General features: G+C 48.9%; 1 protein-coding gene across 1 annotated transcript in view; it reads left to right on the forward strand.

Annotated features, from left to right (window-relative positions):
- Positions 1–1,598: 1,598 nt before the first annotated feature.
- SNX31 (sorting nexin 31) overlaps positions 1,599–13,185 on the forward strand; it is a 58,871-nt gene continuing 47,284 nt past the window's right edge. The window contains exons 1-3 of the mRNA XM_062189487.1: positions 1,599–1,664; positions 1,762–1,836; positions 9,174–9,288. Of these exons, the coding sequence (XP_062045471.1) occupies positions 1,599–1,664; positions 1,762–1,836; positions 9,174–9,288 (256 nt within the window). The remainder of the gene's footprint in view (positions 1,665–1,761; positions 1,837–9,173; positions 9,289–13,185) is intronic.

Raw genomic sequence — 13,185 nt, forward strand, 5'->3', positions numbered from 1 at the left:
CTTTCATCTTCTGTCTCAGATGCCTGTTACCCCAGGGTTGGAGGGCATTTTATACTTCAAAAACAATTACTCATTTTTCTGTATTTGAAAGGCAGGGGGTGGGGGTGGATGGAGAGTGATCAGTCCACTGGTTCACTGCCCACATGCCCACAACAGCCAAGGCCGAGCCAGTCTGGAACTCCCTCTGGGTCTCCCGCCTGGGGGGCAGGAACCCCTGAGCCATCCCTCCCAGGGCACATGCACATTAGCAGGAAGCTGCAATCAGAAGCAGAGTCGGGACTCAGACAGGCACTACAATACGGGAAGCAGGCAGCCCAATGGCAGCTTAACCATCGCCCCCTGGCATCGCCCCATGGCAGGGCCACGTCCGTGATGCAATAAACCACTCAGGGGTACAGAAGCACTTGCTGTGACCTTGGAAAAGTGACTCTACCCCCTGGGCCTGTCTTGCCATCGGTAGGACATTGATCCAATGTCTACCTGGAAGACTCAGGTGCCAATTAAAGGAGAGGAGAAAGAAACAAACAGATGATAGGTGACACTACCCCCCACCCCAGCTCCCAGCCGCCACGGCAAGGTGGGACAAAATCGGTGTGGAATTAGCTGAAGCAAGTATTTAGAGGATTATTTTCCACAGCAACTAGAAATGAGAGCCTGTGCAGAAAGAAGCTGAGGTGGGTAGGCCAGAGAACAAAGTGTGTGTGCAAACCCAGCTGACCTAATTGAGACCAGAGCTTGCATCTCCGGGTTCAGGTCACAGCTACTTCCAGTTTTTTGAGGTTTCTGATCTGTTAAGGGAAAAAAAGCTTAAATAAGCGGAAGTGGGGTTACCTATTGGGGCAGACTTTAAGTGTTACAGTCAACAAAGTTCAACACAAACAGTTGAACCTAATACAAGTGTGTTAATCTTAAGATACCTTATTTATTTATTTATTTATTCACTCACTCATTTATTTATTTCTAAATCCGAATTCATGGTGCACTGATGTTGGCAGGTAATGGGTGCCCCGGCTGGCTGCGCCCCCAGGGAACAACAAGTCGCCCCCTGGCCCGGCGCTGCGGTGGGGGCGGGGCACGGCTGGCCACGCCCCGGTAAGGCCGGTGCACAGGACAGGTGCGCGGCCGGAGCTGACTTTCGTGGGTTTAAGGAACTCTGAAAATCTGATAAAAACCTTGGACTTTCTCCCCCGAAGAATTCGCCATCCGTCCCCACATACCCCACCGCCACCCTCAAGGACCTCAGGAGTGCAAGGACCCAGAGGGAGACCCTGGCGCTCTCGGGGTCGGGGAGGCGGGGTGTCTTTGTCCTGTTGTGCCCCCAGGCTCCGCCGAGCACTTGGGCGCCTGCTCCGCGCAGGGTGGCTGCGGGCGCTGGACGCGCGGGGAGGTGGGCGGCCACCCTGGATGCGCTCCGCCCGCACCTGTCCCGGGACCACGCGCCGAGCTGCTGCGGGGGGCGGGGACGAAGGGGCGGTGCGGCCAGGTGCCCGCCTTACCTGCGGACGCCCAGGACCAAGGCGAGCGGGCGCGCGTCTGTGAGCAGCCTCAGAGCCGCGGGCCGCGCCGCAGCAGCAGGTCCTGCTCCCCGCCCGCCAGCCATGAAGATGCACTTCTGCATCCCAGTGTCCCAGCAGCGGCCCGACGCGCTGGGGGGCCGCTACGTGGTGCGGCCGGGCGGGGTGCGGCCGGGCGGGGAGGGGGCCGGGGGAGGAGGGGGCGCGCTCGCCTGCTCGCTCGGCTCACTGGGGGTCGTGTTTGCAGCTGTACTCCGTGTACCTGGACGGGTTCCTCTTCTGCAGGGTGCGCTACAGCCAGCTGCATCGTTGGAACGAGCAGGTGAGCGGTTGGAGCGGGAGACCGGCTGGGGGAGGTGGGGGAACTTCTCCAGGCCCGGGTCTCCTTACCTGCGAAAGGGGGTAGTGAGTTGCTGGGCAAGCGGCTCCAGGAACGCACAGCTGTGAGGTGAGGTGAGGGCGTGGCGTGCAGGTGCTTCTCCCATTCCCTTTGCAGCCCACCTGGTAGGGAGCTAGCTCTGCGGTGGGTGGGCTCCGTGGCAGCGCGGGCTCTGGCTCGGGACCACGTGCCTCTCCAAAATGGACAGAAGCTTCTAGAGCAAGGCATGAAGTCGAGTCTTAGGACTCCGGTCCCTGGGCTAGTCTGCGTTTCCTAAGCTTATCCCTTTTGCAAGGGTGTGTCTTCCTTTTGTCGTTTTCAAAGGGCCATACAAGGACTTCGAGTCCTGGCCGACTAGGAACCCGGGAAGCACATGGCTGAGTGAGGAACCATTTCCCACGCTGGCTTCTCAGCCTGCTGTCCCTGAGAGGAGCCTGATGTACTGCTCTGGGTAGTGGGCTCAGTGTTCTTGTAAGGAGGTGTTATCCTTGGGCCGGCGCCGTGGCTTAACAGGCTAATCTTCCGCCTTGCAGCACCGGCACACGGGGTTCTACTCCCGGTCGGGGCACCGGATTCTGTCCCGGTTGCTCCTCTTCCAGTCCAGCTCTCTGCTATGGCCCGGGAAGGCAGTGGAGGATGGCCCAAGTCTTTGGGCCCTGCCTGGCTTCGGATCAGCGCAATGCGCCGGCCGCAGCGGCCATTGGAGGGTGAACCAACGGCAAAAAGGAAGACCTTTCTCTCTCTCTCTCTCTCACTATCCACTCTGCCTGTCAAAAAAAAAAAAAAAAAAAAAAAGGAGGTGTTATCCATTTTCAAGAGGAGTTCAGGAGTACATGCGAGTTTGCAAATCAACATCACCCCACTCTTTCTCCCGAGTAGACTCCTTCCTCCCTCCCTATGGTGATGATCACCCATCTCCCTCACAGAGCTGTTCTGCGAAAGAAGTAGGAAAATAGACAAAGTCCAGGCCAATGTTTGCACCTGGTTGCTTTGAGCCATGGCCCTTTATCTAGTGATCTGATGTTTACCAGGGGACCTGGAGAGCCGGCATGAATGCGTGGACATTAGGCACCAAGACTGCTGAAAGGACCTGTGTGGTAATTCCGCTTCCTCCAGGTTGTCCCCACTTTGTGGCAGAGGTGGCGAGGCGGGGTGACATTTCCAACTGACTCCTCTGGTTCTCGTCGCTGGAAAGGCCAGAAATGCATGCGAGAGATTGTTCTGGAATTAAAACAGCAGCATCTGAACACAGGCTTCACAAGCCCTGCCCCCTCGTAACCCTCCTGCAGGGAGCATCCTGGTGCTACACCATCGTGGACAACCTGCTTGTCCACGGGGCTGTGTGAACAAGTGAAGAGAACCTGTCTTAAGGCTGCTATGATTAGAACCACTTTGGAAACATCTGCGAAGATGCTTTTTAAAGATCACTTACTCAGTTAACCAAGAAATAATTGCAGGCAAAGAAGACAGATTTTTGCTTCTGTGTAATAGAATTAGCATAAAGCCAGGGTGTTTGAGCTTTTGCCTTGGGTGATGCACCCATGGGGTTGCCTTTGACAGTCGCCCACATGGCAGGGAACTTTCCTTGAGCCTCAAAGAAACAATTGTTGCTGCGCTGTTCTGTGCTAGGTTTCGCTGGCTACAGGGTCAGGCGAGTAATTTCAGTGAGATGAGGGTCAGTTGAGAGGCGACAGGAGGTGACAGGAGCTGTTATGTCTCCACTAACAATGTTGCTTCAGACAGTGTGAGCCCAGTGAATACGGCTCTTCTGATGTTTTTAAGAGAAGAGCGGGACATCAGTTTGTTTTTAACGAAATTTATTTGGGGGAATGGTTTTAGTTGACATCAGGGATGGAGAACATCTGGCTCATGGGCCACAGAAAGCCCACAAAATCATTTGGTCTTGCCCTGCCAAGGCAGGTGGGGCGGGACTAGAAATTTGATAAATCTACAGGTTAATTTGTTTATTTATTTTGAAAGATTTATTTATTTATTTATTTTATTTGGAAGGCAGAGAGAGAGAGAGAGGTCTTCCATCCCCTGGTTCACTCCCCAAATAGCTGCGATGGCTGGAGCTGGGCCGATCCAAAGCCAGGAGCAAGGAGCTTCTTCTGGGTCTCCCACGAGGGTGCAGGGGTGCAAGGACTTGGGCCATCCCCCAGTGCCTTCCCAGGCCACAGCAGAGAGCTGAGTCAGAAGTGGAGCAGCCGGTACTTGAACGGGCGCCCACATGGGCTACAGGCACTGCAGGTGGCAGCTCCACCTGCTATGCCACGGCGCTCACCCACAGTAGGCTAATTTTTAAGTGGATGATTTTGTATGGTCCGCAAATGATGTTATAAATACCCAAATGGTCCCCGGCAGAACAATGGTTCCTCACTCCTGGTTTACAGAGAAGATAACCGAGAAAGTTCCCAAATATTTCGCAATCAGTCTCCTCCATTAACCTTTTCTAACAGTGTGGCAGATTCATTACAGTTAAGGAGGCGCTAGCGATATGTTATTAACTGTGGTCCATAACTTATTGAGTTATGTGAACTTAGCGTTCACACAACATCCCGTCTCTGCCTCAGGATCCTAACCAGGAATCACATCACATTTGGTCCTTGTGTCTCCCAGGCTCCTCTGGATTTTCTCAGACTTCCCTTGCTTTGAATGACCTTGACAGTTTCAAGGTCAGATATTTTGTCCAATGTCCATTTACTGGGCTTTGTTGTCGTGTTTTTTTTCTCATGATTCAACCGGGGTGATGGGTTTGGGGCATGAGGATCCCAGAGGTAAAGCAACGTTCTCGTCACATCATATCAAGAGCACCTGCCGTGAGCATGACTGGGGTGGACCTCGGTCACCTGCCTCAGGTAGTGTTTGTCAGGCTCCTCCTTTTCCTTGTCTATGGCGAAGTCTTTGGAGAGAAGTCCCTGAGACGCACACATTTAGAGTGGGGATTGGTGTTCCCCCTCCTTGAGCAACGAGTACATAGATGATCTGAGATTCTGCACGGTGTCCAGTCACTCCTGTTTCTTTATTCAGCACCATGTCTAGTAGACTTATGCATATTATTTTATACTTTGGATTATGCTACAATTAAAAATATAACTATATTGCTATATTTTCTTGAACAAATGATTCCAGCTGTGACCCACTGGAGCACTTGAAGTTTGCTCCTGTATCTCTGACATTCTCCCATTGTTAAGACTTTTGTTTTGAGTACCTCTTTACTTTCTGGGACTCCAGGATCATCTGGTACCTTTTTTTTTTTTTTTTTTTTTAAAGATCTATTTATTCAAATAAGAAAGACAATAGGCAGGGTGGGGGAGAGAGATCAGTCAATTGACCGATCTACCTACCAACCACTGCTTCATTCCCCAAATGATCACAAGAGCCAGATACGGGCCAGGCCCACGGCAGGAGCCAGGAATCCCATCCTGGTCTCCCATTTGGGTGGCAGGGATCTAAGCACTTGGGCCATCTTCCAGGGCCTTCCCAGGCACATTAGCAGGAAGCTGTACCAGAAGTGAAGCAGCTGGGAACTCCAATATGAGATGCTGGCATTGCAAGCCCTGGCTTAATCTGCATCACAATGCTGCCACCACCATCTTCTCCCCTCTCCCCCCATCTTGTATCTTTCCTGTTTCAGTCCTAGAGGCAGTCATGTCTCCCTAGATCCCAGCTGCTCTTCAGAGAATGGTGTTAGACACTAAGATGCAGGCACTGTGTGTGTTCATTGCTCCAGCAGTGTTCTTGCTTCTAGACCTTCACAGCTGATGGAACCAGTACACGGGAAAATGCAATTGAAAGATAAGTTTATTTTGATGTAAAGATTTCTGAGGTCCATGCAGTTTTTTCATACTACTCATTTTCCATGAATGTTTTGAAGATCTTCTGTATCCATGGATTTCAAACTTTTTTGCATCAGTACAAACTAATTTTTAATTTCATTTTCCATGAGCTCTTTGAAGACTTCTCAAGCAAGGGATATAAACTAAACCATGTATATAGACATAGCTAAGATAGTTTTATATTTAGCTGTCTGTACATTAAAACGGAACATGAGTTACTACCAATATATCCAAGTGTAATGCATTATTACACGGGTGTCTTGGCCTCCTCTTCTCTGAATTCTCGCTACAACCTTAAGAAACCTGACTCATGCTATCTGCCATTTCTTTTTTTTTTTTTAAGATTTATTTATTTATTTGAAAGGCAGAGTTACAGAGAGAGGGAGAGACAGATAGAAGGAGATCTTTCATCTGCTTCCCCAGTGGCCCCAACAGCCAGGACTTGGCCAGGCTGAAGCCAAGGGTCAAGAACTCCATCGAGGTCTCCCATGTGGGTGGTTGGGGCCCAGGCACTTGGACCATCTTCCATTGCTTTCCCAGGTGCCTCACCGGGGAGCTGGATCAGAAGCAGAGCATCTGGGACTCAAACTGCTATGCGTGCTATGATATAGGACGCTGGCTTTGCAGGTGGCGGCTAAACCTTCTGCACCACAATGCTGGTCCCATCATTCACGTTATTTTTCTTTTCTTTTTTAAGATTTTTTATTTATTTATTTGAGAGGTAGAGTTACAGACAGTGAGAGGAAGAGACAAAGAGAAAGGTCTTCCTTCAATTGGTTCACTCCCTAGGTGGCCGTAACTGCCAGAGCTGCACCGATCCGAAGCCAGGAGCCAGGTGCTTCTTCTGGGTCTCCCACGTGGGTGCAGGGGCCCAAGCACTGGGGCCATCTTCTACTGCTTTCCCAGGCCATGGCAAAGAGCTGGACTGGAAGAGGAGCAGCTGGGACTAGAACTGGCGCCCATATGGGATGCCCGCACTGCAGGTGGAGGATTAACCTGCGCCATGGCACCAGCCCCCATTCCCTTTCTTAATTGATTCTGTACACCTGGCTCTACTGGAACTGTGAAGCCATCCTCCCTTGAGGAACACCTTCGTCAGCTGGAGCACGGTGCTCACGGCGGTTAGTTTTGTAGACTTCGGTCAGCACCTCTTCCCTTTACTCCTTTCAGTGGGATTGTTCTGTACACTTGTAACAGAGAAGGACCCGTTCTGCATTCTCTCCTGGGATTCCTCCGACCTCCCAAATGATTTTTGAAAAATATCTGCACATGTTAAGCTTGTGTTGTAAAGCTCAGTAGGTTTTGACAAATGCATACGGTCATGTGGAAGCTGCAATTCTGTATAGTATCCTAGAGAATGGTTTTATTGCCTGAAAAAATTCCACGTGATTCCGCTCTGAAGGACTCTTCTACCTCAGACCCTTGGGGGCTGTGGGTTTCTTCACTGTACCTATCCTTTTGCCTTTTCCAGCATGTCATATGATTGAAATCATACGCTGTGTAGCTTTCCCAATTTTTTTCTTTCGCTCAGTACTATGCATTTAAGATTCATTCATATCTTTTTGTGGTTTGACAGCTCTTTTTTATTGCTGAATAATATTTCATTGGGTGGATATATCCATTTCTTTATCCATTCACATGTTAAGGGGCATTGTGTTGCTTCCAGTTTTGAGGATTATGAATAAAACCGCGGTAAACATTCAATGCAGGTGTCTGTAGGGCCCTAGTTTTCAGATCAGTTGGGCAAATACTTAGAAGTAGGATTGCTGGATTATAGAGTAAGGCTCTGTTTAGCTTTGTAAGGAATTTCCAAAGTGTCTTTTAGAGCCACAGGATTCCCTCCAAGACATAGGATTTAAATTTTTTAAATGAGAAAAATAAATATTGCCTTCAAATGCTCTAAAATTCAAGCAAACAACCACCAAACAAAATACATTACTTTTTTAGATGCTATATCAACACTGTCCCTTGGAACCTTCTATGCTGATGGGAAATCTCAGTATCTGCCTTGGCCAATCCAGTGGCAACCTGCTGTATTTCACACGGCTGCTGAGCACTTGAGATACGATGCACAAGGCCAAGGAAGTGATTTAAATGTGCTCCTAGGTGGCTAGTGGCCAACATATGTGATGGTCATGGTGAGGATGTTGGCTTTACTCGAGTGAGATGGGAAGCCCTGGGCATTTGGGGCTGGGCAGCGGCATGACGTGACTTACATGTTCCTCGTGTCACCTTACATGCTGGGTTAGGAATAGACCAGAAAGGGCCAAGGTCAGGAGCGGAGAGCCACCTTAGAAGGCTACTATCATAGTCTGGGAAAGAGATGACTGCGCCTTGGGCCAGCATGGTGGTAGAGAAATCAATTTTCCCCAGATTTGGAAGTCGGGATCCATGCAAGGTAAACATAAGACAAATATATATTGTATCTGTGACAAAGGCCACGAAGCTAAAATTCTTGTCTGATTGTAGCCTCATTTCTCTTGGGCCTGCTTTCATTTTTCTGAAAGCAACTGACTATGGCCATGGTAAGCTCCACCCTGCCCTGCTCCCTGGGCGCTGTGTTGAAATCCGGCTGGGGTTCTGGGTGGTTTCCCTTCTCACTTTCAGGCTCGGGCTGGAGTGACGCAGACACACTTTGATTCTTCATTTTAGAATTTTCTATGCACTCAGCATTTGGTGTCCATAAAAACGGCTGTCACGGTGGTCTTGGGGCACAAGGAGGGACTGGGAGGAAGGGCCTGTGTGGCTTTCTACTGGGATCATGCATTGGCCTTGTGGGGATTCTGCAGCCAGCACTGTCCAGCAGAAATAAAACGTGGACAGCATACGTAATCCTAACTTTGTAGTAGTCACGTTAAAAGGGTAAAAGTACATAGGTAGAATTAATTTTACTAAGCTTTTATTTAGTATATATAATCACTTCAACATGTAATCAGCACAAAAAGATTGTCAGTGAGCTATTTCACATTCCCTCTCCTTTGCACTAACTCCCTGAAATCCAGAGAGACTCACGTGAGCCACAGTTCAGGGCTCACTGGCCACAGGCAACTAGTACAGCTAGTGAGTATTTGCTGTGACGTTCAGCTTTGGTGGTGGTGGGGTAGAAGGGTAGAATTCCCAGTTATCATCAGTGATATCCAAGACACTGTTGCAGAATGAATTATTGTGAAAAGAAATATTGTGTGATGTGAGTGGGAAGTTGTCTTGTAAAACAAATGAAAAATAAAGACACACCCCAACTCAACCAAACATAGACTTGGGAGTTGTCTGTCTGTGATACGTCTGATAGCCCGTCTAGGACATGTACTGGAATAAATTTCTCCCTAAGAAAATAAAATTATCCTCGCCTTGTCCTTTTGGCTCCCTGGGAGGATTCCTTTTAAGTGAAGTGCTAGGAGGGGCACTTGCTCGCTTTCACTGGGTGTTCTCTGGGTTTTCCAGCTCCAGCGAGTCTTTGGGAACTGGCTGCCACCCTTCCCTCCGAAGCACTATCTGGCCATGACCGTATCTATGGCCAATGAGAGGAGAGAGCAGCTGGAACAATATTTGCAAAATGGTATGTATTTGCACTTTAAATAGATTTATTGATATAAGGTAAGCACCATAAAATTCACCCATTTGAAACATATGGTCATATAGTTTTTAATGTATTTATATACTTGTGCAATCCTCACCTTAGTCTGATTTTAGGTCATTGTCATCACTCCAAAAAGAAACCCAGTACTCATTAGTGGGGTCACACCCTATTTCCTCCCCCACCCAGCCTCGGTGAGCACTACTGTGATTCCTTTGTTTTTTAAATTTATTTATTCATTTAAACCTGGTGTTAAATTGGAAATGGCATAGAAAATTAATTAATTTTTTAAAAAAATATTATGTAGGATCTCTGTCTTTAATGTGCTGTACACTGTTATTTAATGCTATAACTATACTCTAACAGTTTTTTTTTTTTTTCACTTTGTGTTGCTATATGGGGGCAAACTGTTGAAATCTTTACCTAATATATACTAAACTGATCTTCTGTATATAAAGAGAATTGAAAATGAATCTTGATGTGAATGGAAGGGGAGAGGGAGCGGGAAAGGGGAGGGTTGCAGGTGGGAGGGAAGTTATGGGAGGGGGGAAGCCATTGTAAGCCATAAGCTGAACTTTGGAAATTTATATTCATTAAATAAAAGTTTAATAAATGAAAAAAAAATTTATTTATTCATTTATTTGAAAGGCAGAGGCAGAGATATCTTCCATTTGCTGGTTCATTCCATAAATTATCTAAACAGTGTGGTCTGGGCCAGGATGAAGCCAGGAGCCAGGAACTTCATCCAGGTCTCCCACATGGGTGCAGGGGCCCAAGCACTTGGGTCGTCTTTCGCTGCCTCCCAGGCCCATTAGCGGGGAGCTGGGTCAGAAGCAGAGCAGCTGGGACTGGGACTGCCTGACAAGTGGCAGCCTGACTTGCTGTACCACAAAACACTGGCCCCGCTGCTTTAATTTCTCTCTCCATAGAGTTGCCTAGTCTGGATATGTCATATGTAGGTAATCGTACGATAGGTGTTCTTTGTATCTTGTTTTAAACTATTCAGATTCATTGTCAGGTGTTGTATGTTGGCTTTGAAAACAAAGAAGAATTCCCTGGAGGACAGGCACTGTGGTGCAGCAGGTCGAGCTGCGCTTGGAGCATCCACAGCTGATATCCGGGTGCCCAAGATCAAGTCCCACCTCTGCTTCTGACCCAGCTTGCTGGGAGGTGGCGGATGATGGCTCAAGTACTTGTCCCTGCCACACAAGTGGGAGACCCTGATGCAGTTCCTGGCTTCCGGCTTCAGCTGCACCTGTCCTAGCTGCTGTGGGCATTTGGCCCACAATGGATGGAAAGTCTCTCTCCATCTCCCTCTCTCCCTGTCACTCTGCCTCCCAGATAAATAAATACACAAAGAAATAAACTTTTTTTAAAAAAAAGCACAGGGATGAGAGAAATGGTTTATAGGAAAGGTCTTAGGAAATATCAGGCATAGAGGCTTTATTATTATTATTATTATTATTTTCATTTTATTTGAAAGGCAGGGAGAGACAAGCAGACAGAGATCTTCCATCTGCTGGTTCACTCCCCAGATGGCTCCAACAGCCATCTGGGTTTCCCACATGGGTGGCAGGGACCCAAGTCCTTGGCCTATCACCTGCTGCCTCCCAGTGCGTTAACAGGGAGCTGGATCGGAAGTGGGGTAGCTGGGACTGGAACCAGTGCTCGTGTGGAATGCCAGCATCACAGATGGTGGCGTAACCCACTGCACCACAAGAACCATTTGATGTGGTTTGTCTGCCCGCATCCTAGTCAAATATTCCTTTAACACTTGGCCATTGTACAAATGGCCTTTGTGCAGTGTCTGAGGGATTGCTGTTCCAGGCTTGGTCTTCCTTCGTGTCATTAAGGTCAAGGCCAAGGAAGGTCACCATGCAGCTTAAGGGCCTGACTAAGAGCTCTGGCCCTGGCACCGATCCAGAGCCCAAACCCACTCTTACTCCTCTCTGGCTGTGTGACCTTGGGCAAAATGCTTACCTCCTCTGAGCCTCAATTCTTTATTTGTAAATTGGAGATAATATTTCCTTCAGGGTTTGTCATGGAGATTAAATGAGCTGAAAGACAGGAAGTGCTTAGCCCAGGGCCTGGTGCACCATAGTCACACTGGTGAACTTGCATTAAGGGAGCGCTTGTTCTAGCAGCTAGAGGCTGGAGGCTTTTGCCCCTTCAAAGTACTCCTCAAAAAAGAGGGCTGGCCTTTTATACAGTGGTGTTGTTTGGGAATGGACCCTCCCACCCCTGGCACACATTGCATGGTCAGTACATGCTAGGTTTGAATGTTGGTAGAAATCGTTAGAGAACAGCAGTAAAGCAGCAGCAAAAAGTAGAGAGAGAAATTTCACAGCGATCCCAAGTCAGCTCAGCTCCCGTGCAGGGTCCGGGGGAAGACCAGACGAGGAGGAATGGGTGGCCAGCTCATACCTGAGCACCTGTGCCGTCTGCTCTGGCCACTGTCACTGGTTATTGGTGGTTTTTTTATTTATTTAGTTTTTAAGATTTATTTATTTGAGAGATACAGTTACAGAGAGAGGGAGAGACAGAGAGAGAGAGAGAGGTCTTCCATCTGCTGGTTCACTCCCCAGATGGAAGCAACAGCCAAGGCTGGGCCAGGCTGAAACCAGGAGCCAGAAGCTTCTTCTGGGTCTCCCACACAGGTGCAGGGGTGCAAGTACTTTTGCCATCTTCTGCTGCTTTCCCAGGCACAGTAACAGGGAGCTTTATTGGAAACGGAACAGCCAGGACTCAAACTGGCGCCCATATGGGATGCTGGGCTTAACCTACTATGCCACAGCTCTGGCCCCTGGTTTTGCTTTTAAAATTTCTTTATTTAAAAGGCAGAGCATTGGAGAGAGGAGCAGGGGATGGAAAGGGAGAGGGAGATCTTCTATCTACTGGTTCACTCCCCCAAAAGGTTACAAGAGCCCAGGGCTAGGCCAGGCCAAAGCCAGGAGCCTGGAGCTCCACAGTCTCCCATGGTGGGCGGTAGGGCCCAAGCACTTGGGCCATCCTCCACTGCTTTCCCAGGTGCGTTAGCCAGGAGCTGGATCGGAAGCTTGAACCAGCATTCTGATACAGAGGATGCTGGTGTCAGATGGAGGCTTACCTTTCTGTGCCACAATGCCATCTTGATATTAGAGTTTTAAAAGTAATGGAGAGAGGCTGGCGCTGTGGCATATAAGGTAAAGCCACTACCTGCAGTGCCAGCATCCCATATGGACACTGGTTCGAGTCCCAGCTGCTCCACTTCTGATCCAGCTCTCTGCTGTGGATTGAGAAAGCAGTGGAGGGTGACCCAAGTGCTTGGGCCCCTGCACCCACGTGGGAAACCTGGAAGAAGCTCTTAGCTCCTGGCTTCGACCTGGCCCAGCCCTGGCAGTTGCTTCCATTTGAAGAGTGAACCAGCAGATGGAGGACCTCTCTTTCTTTCGCTCTCTCTGCCTCTGCCTCTCTGTAACTCTGCCTTTCAAGTAATAAATAAATCTTTAAAAACGAAGGTAAGGGGGAAATATTTCTGTGAATGTGGGTGGGTAAACCTCTTTAAGTCTTTCCGACTGCCATGGCGTGCCTTTTTTGGTAACCTCTTAAGAGCTCCCATTATTCAAAGAGGTGCTCTCAATGCTTCTTGGTTGATTTGAAATTTTCCAAGTTGCCAATTGTCTGGCTAAGCTTGGGATCTAGACTCAAGTCTGGGCTGATGTTTTAGGGGCGCAGCCAGCTAAGCTGCCCCTTGGGATGTGCCCACATCTCATGTCAGAATGCCTGGTTCTAGTCCCAGCTGCTCTACTTCCCATCCAACTTCCTGCTAATGCAAGCTTCCTGGCTCCTGGATTTGGCCTGGTCCAGCACTGGGCACTACAGGGCTATAGTGTGAGGAGT

Source organism: Lepus europaeus, chromosome 4 (assembly GCF_033115175.1).
Source record: "Lepus europaeus isolate LE1 chromosome 4, mLepTim1.pri, whole genome shotgun sequence".
NCBI classification, from domain to species: domain Eukaryota; kingdom Metazoa; phylum Chordata; class Mammalia; order Lagomorpha; family Leporidae; genus Lepus; species Lepus europaeus.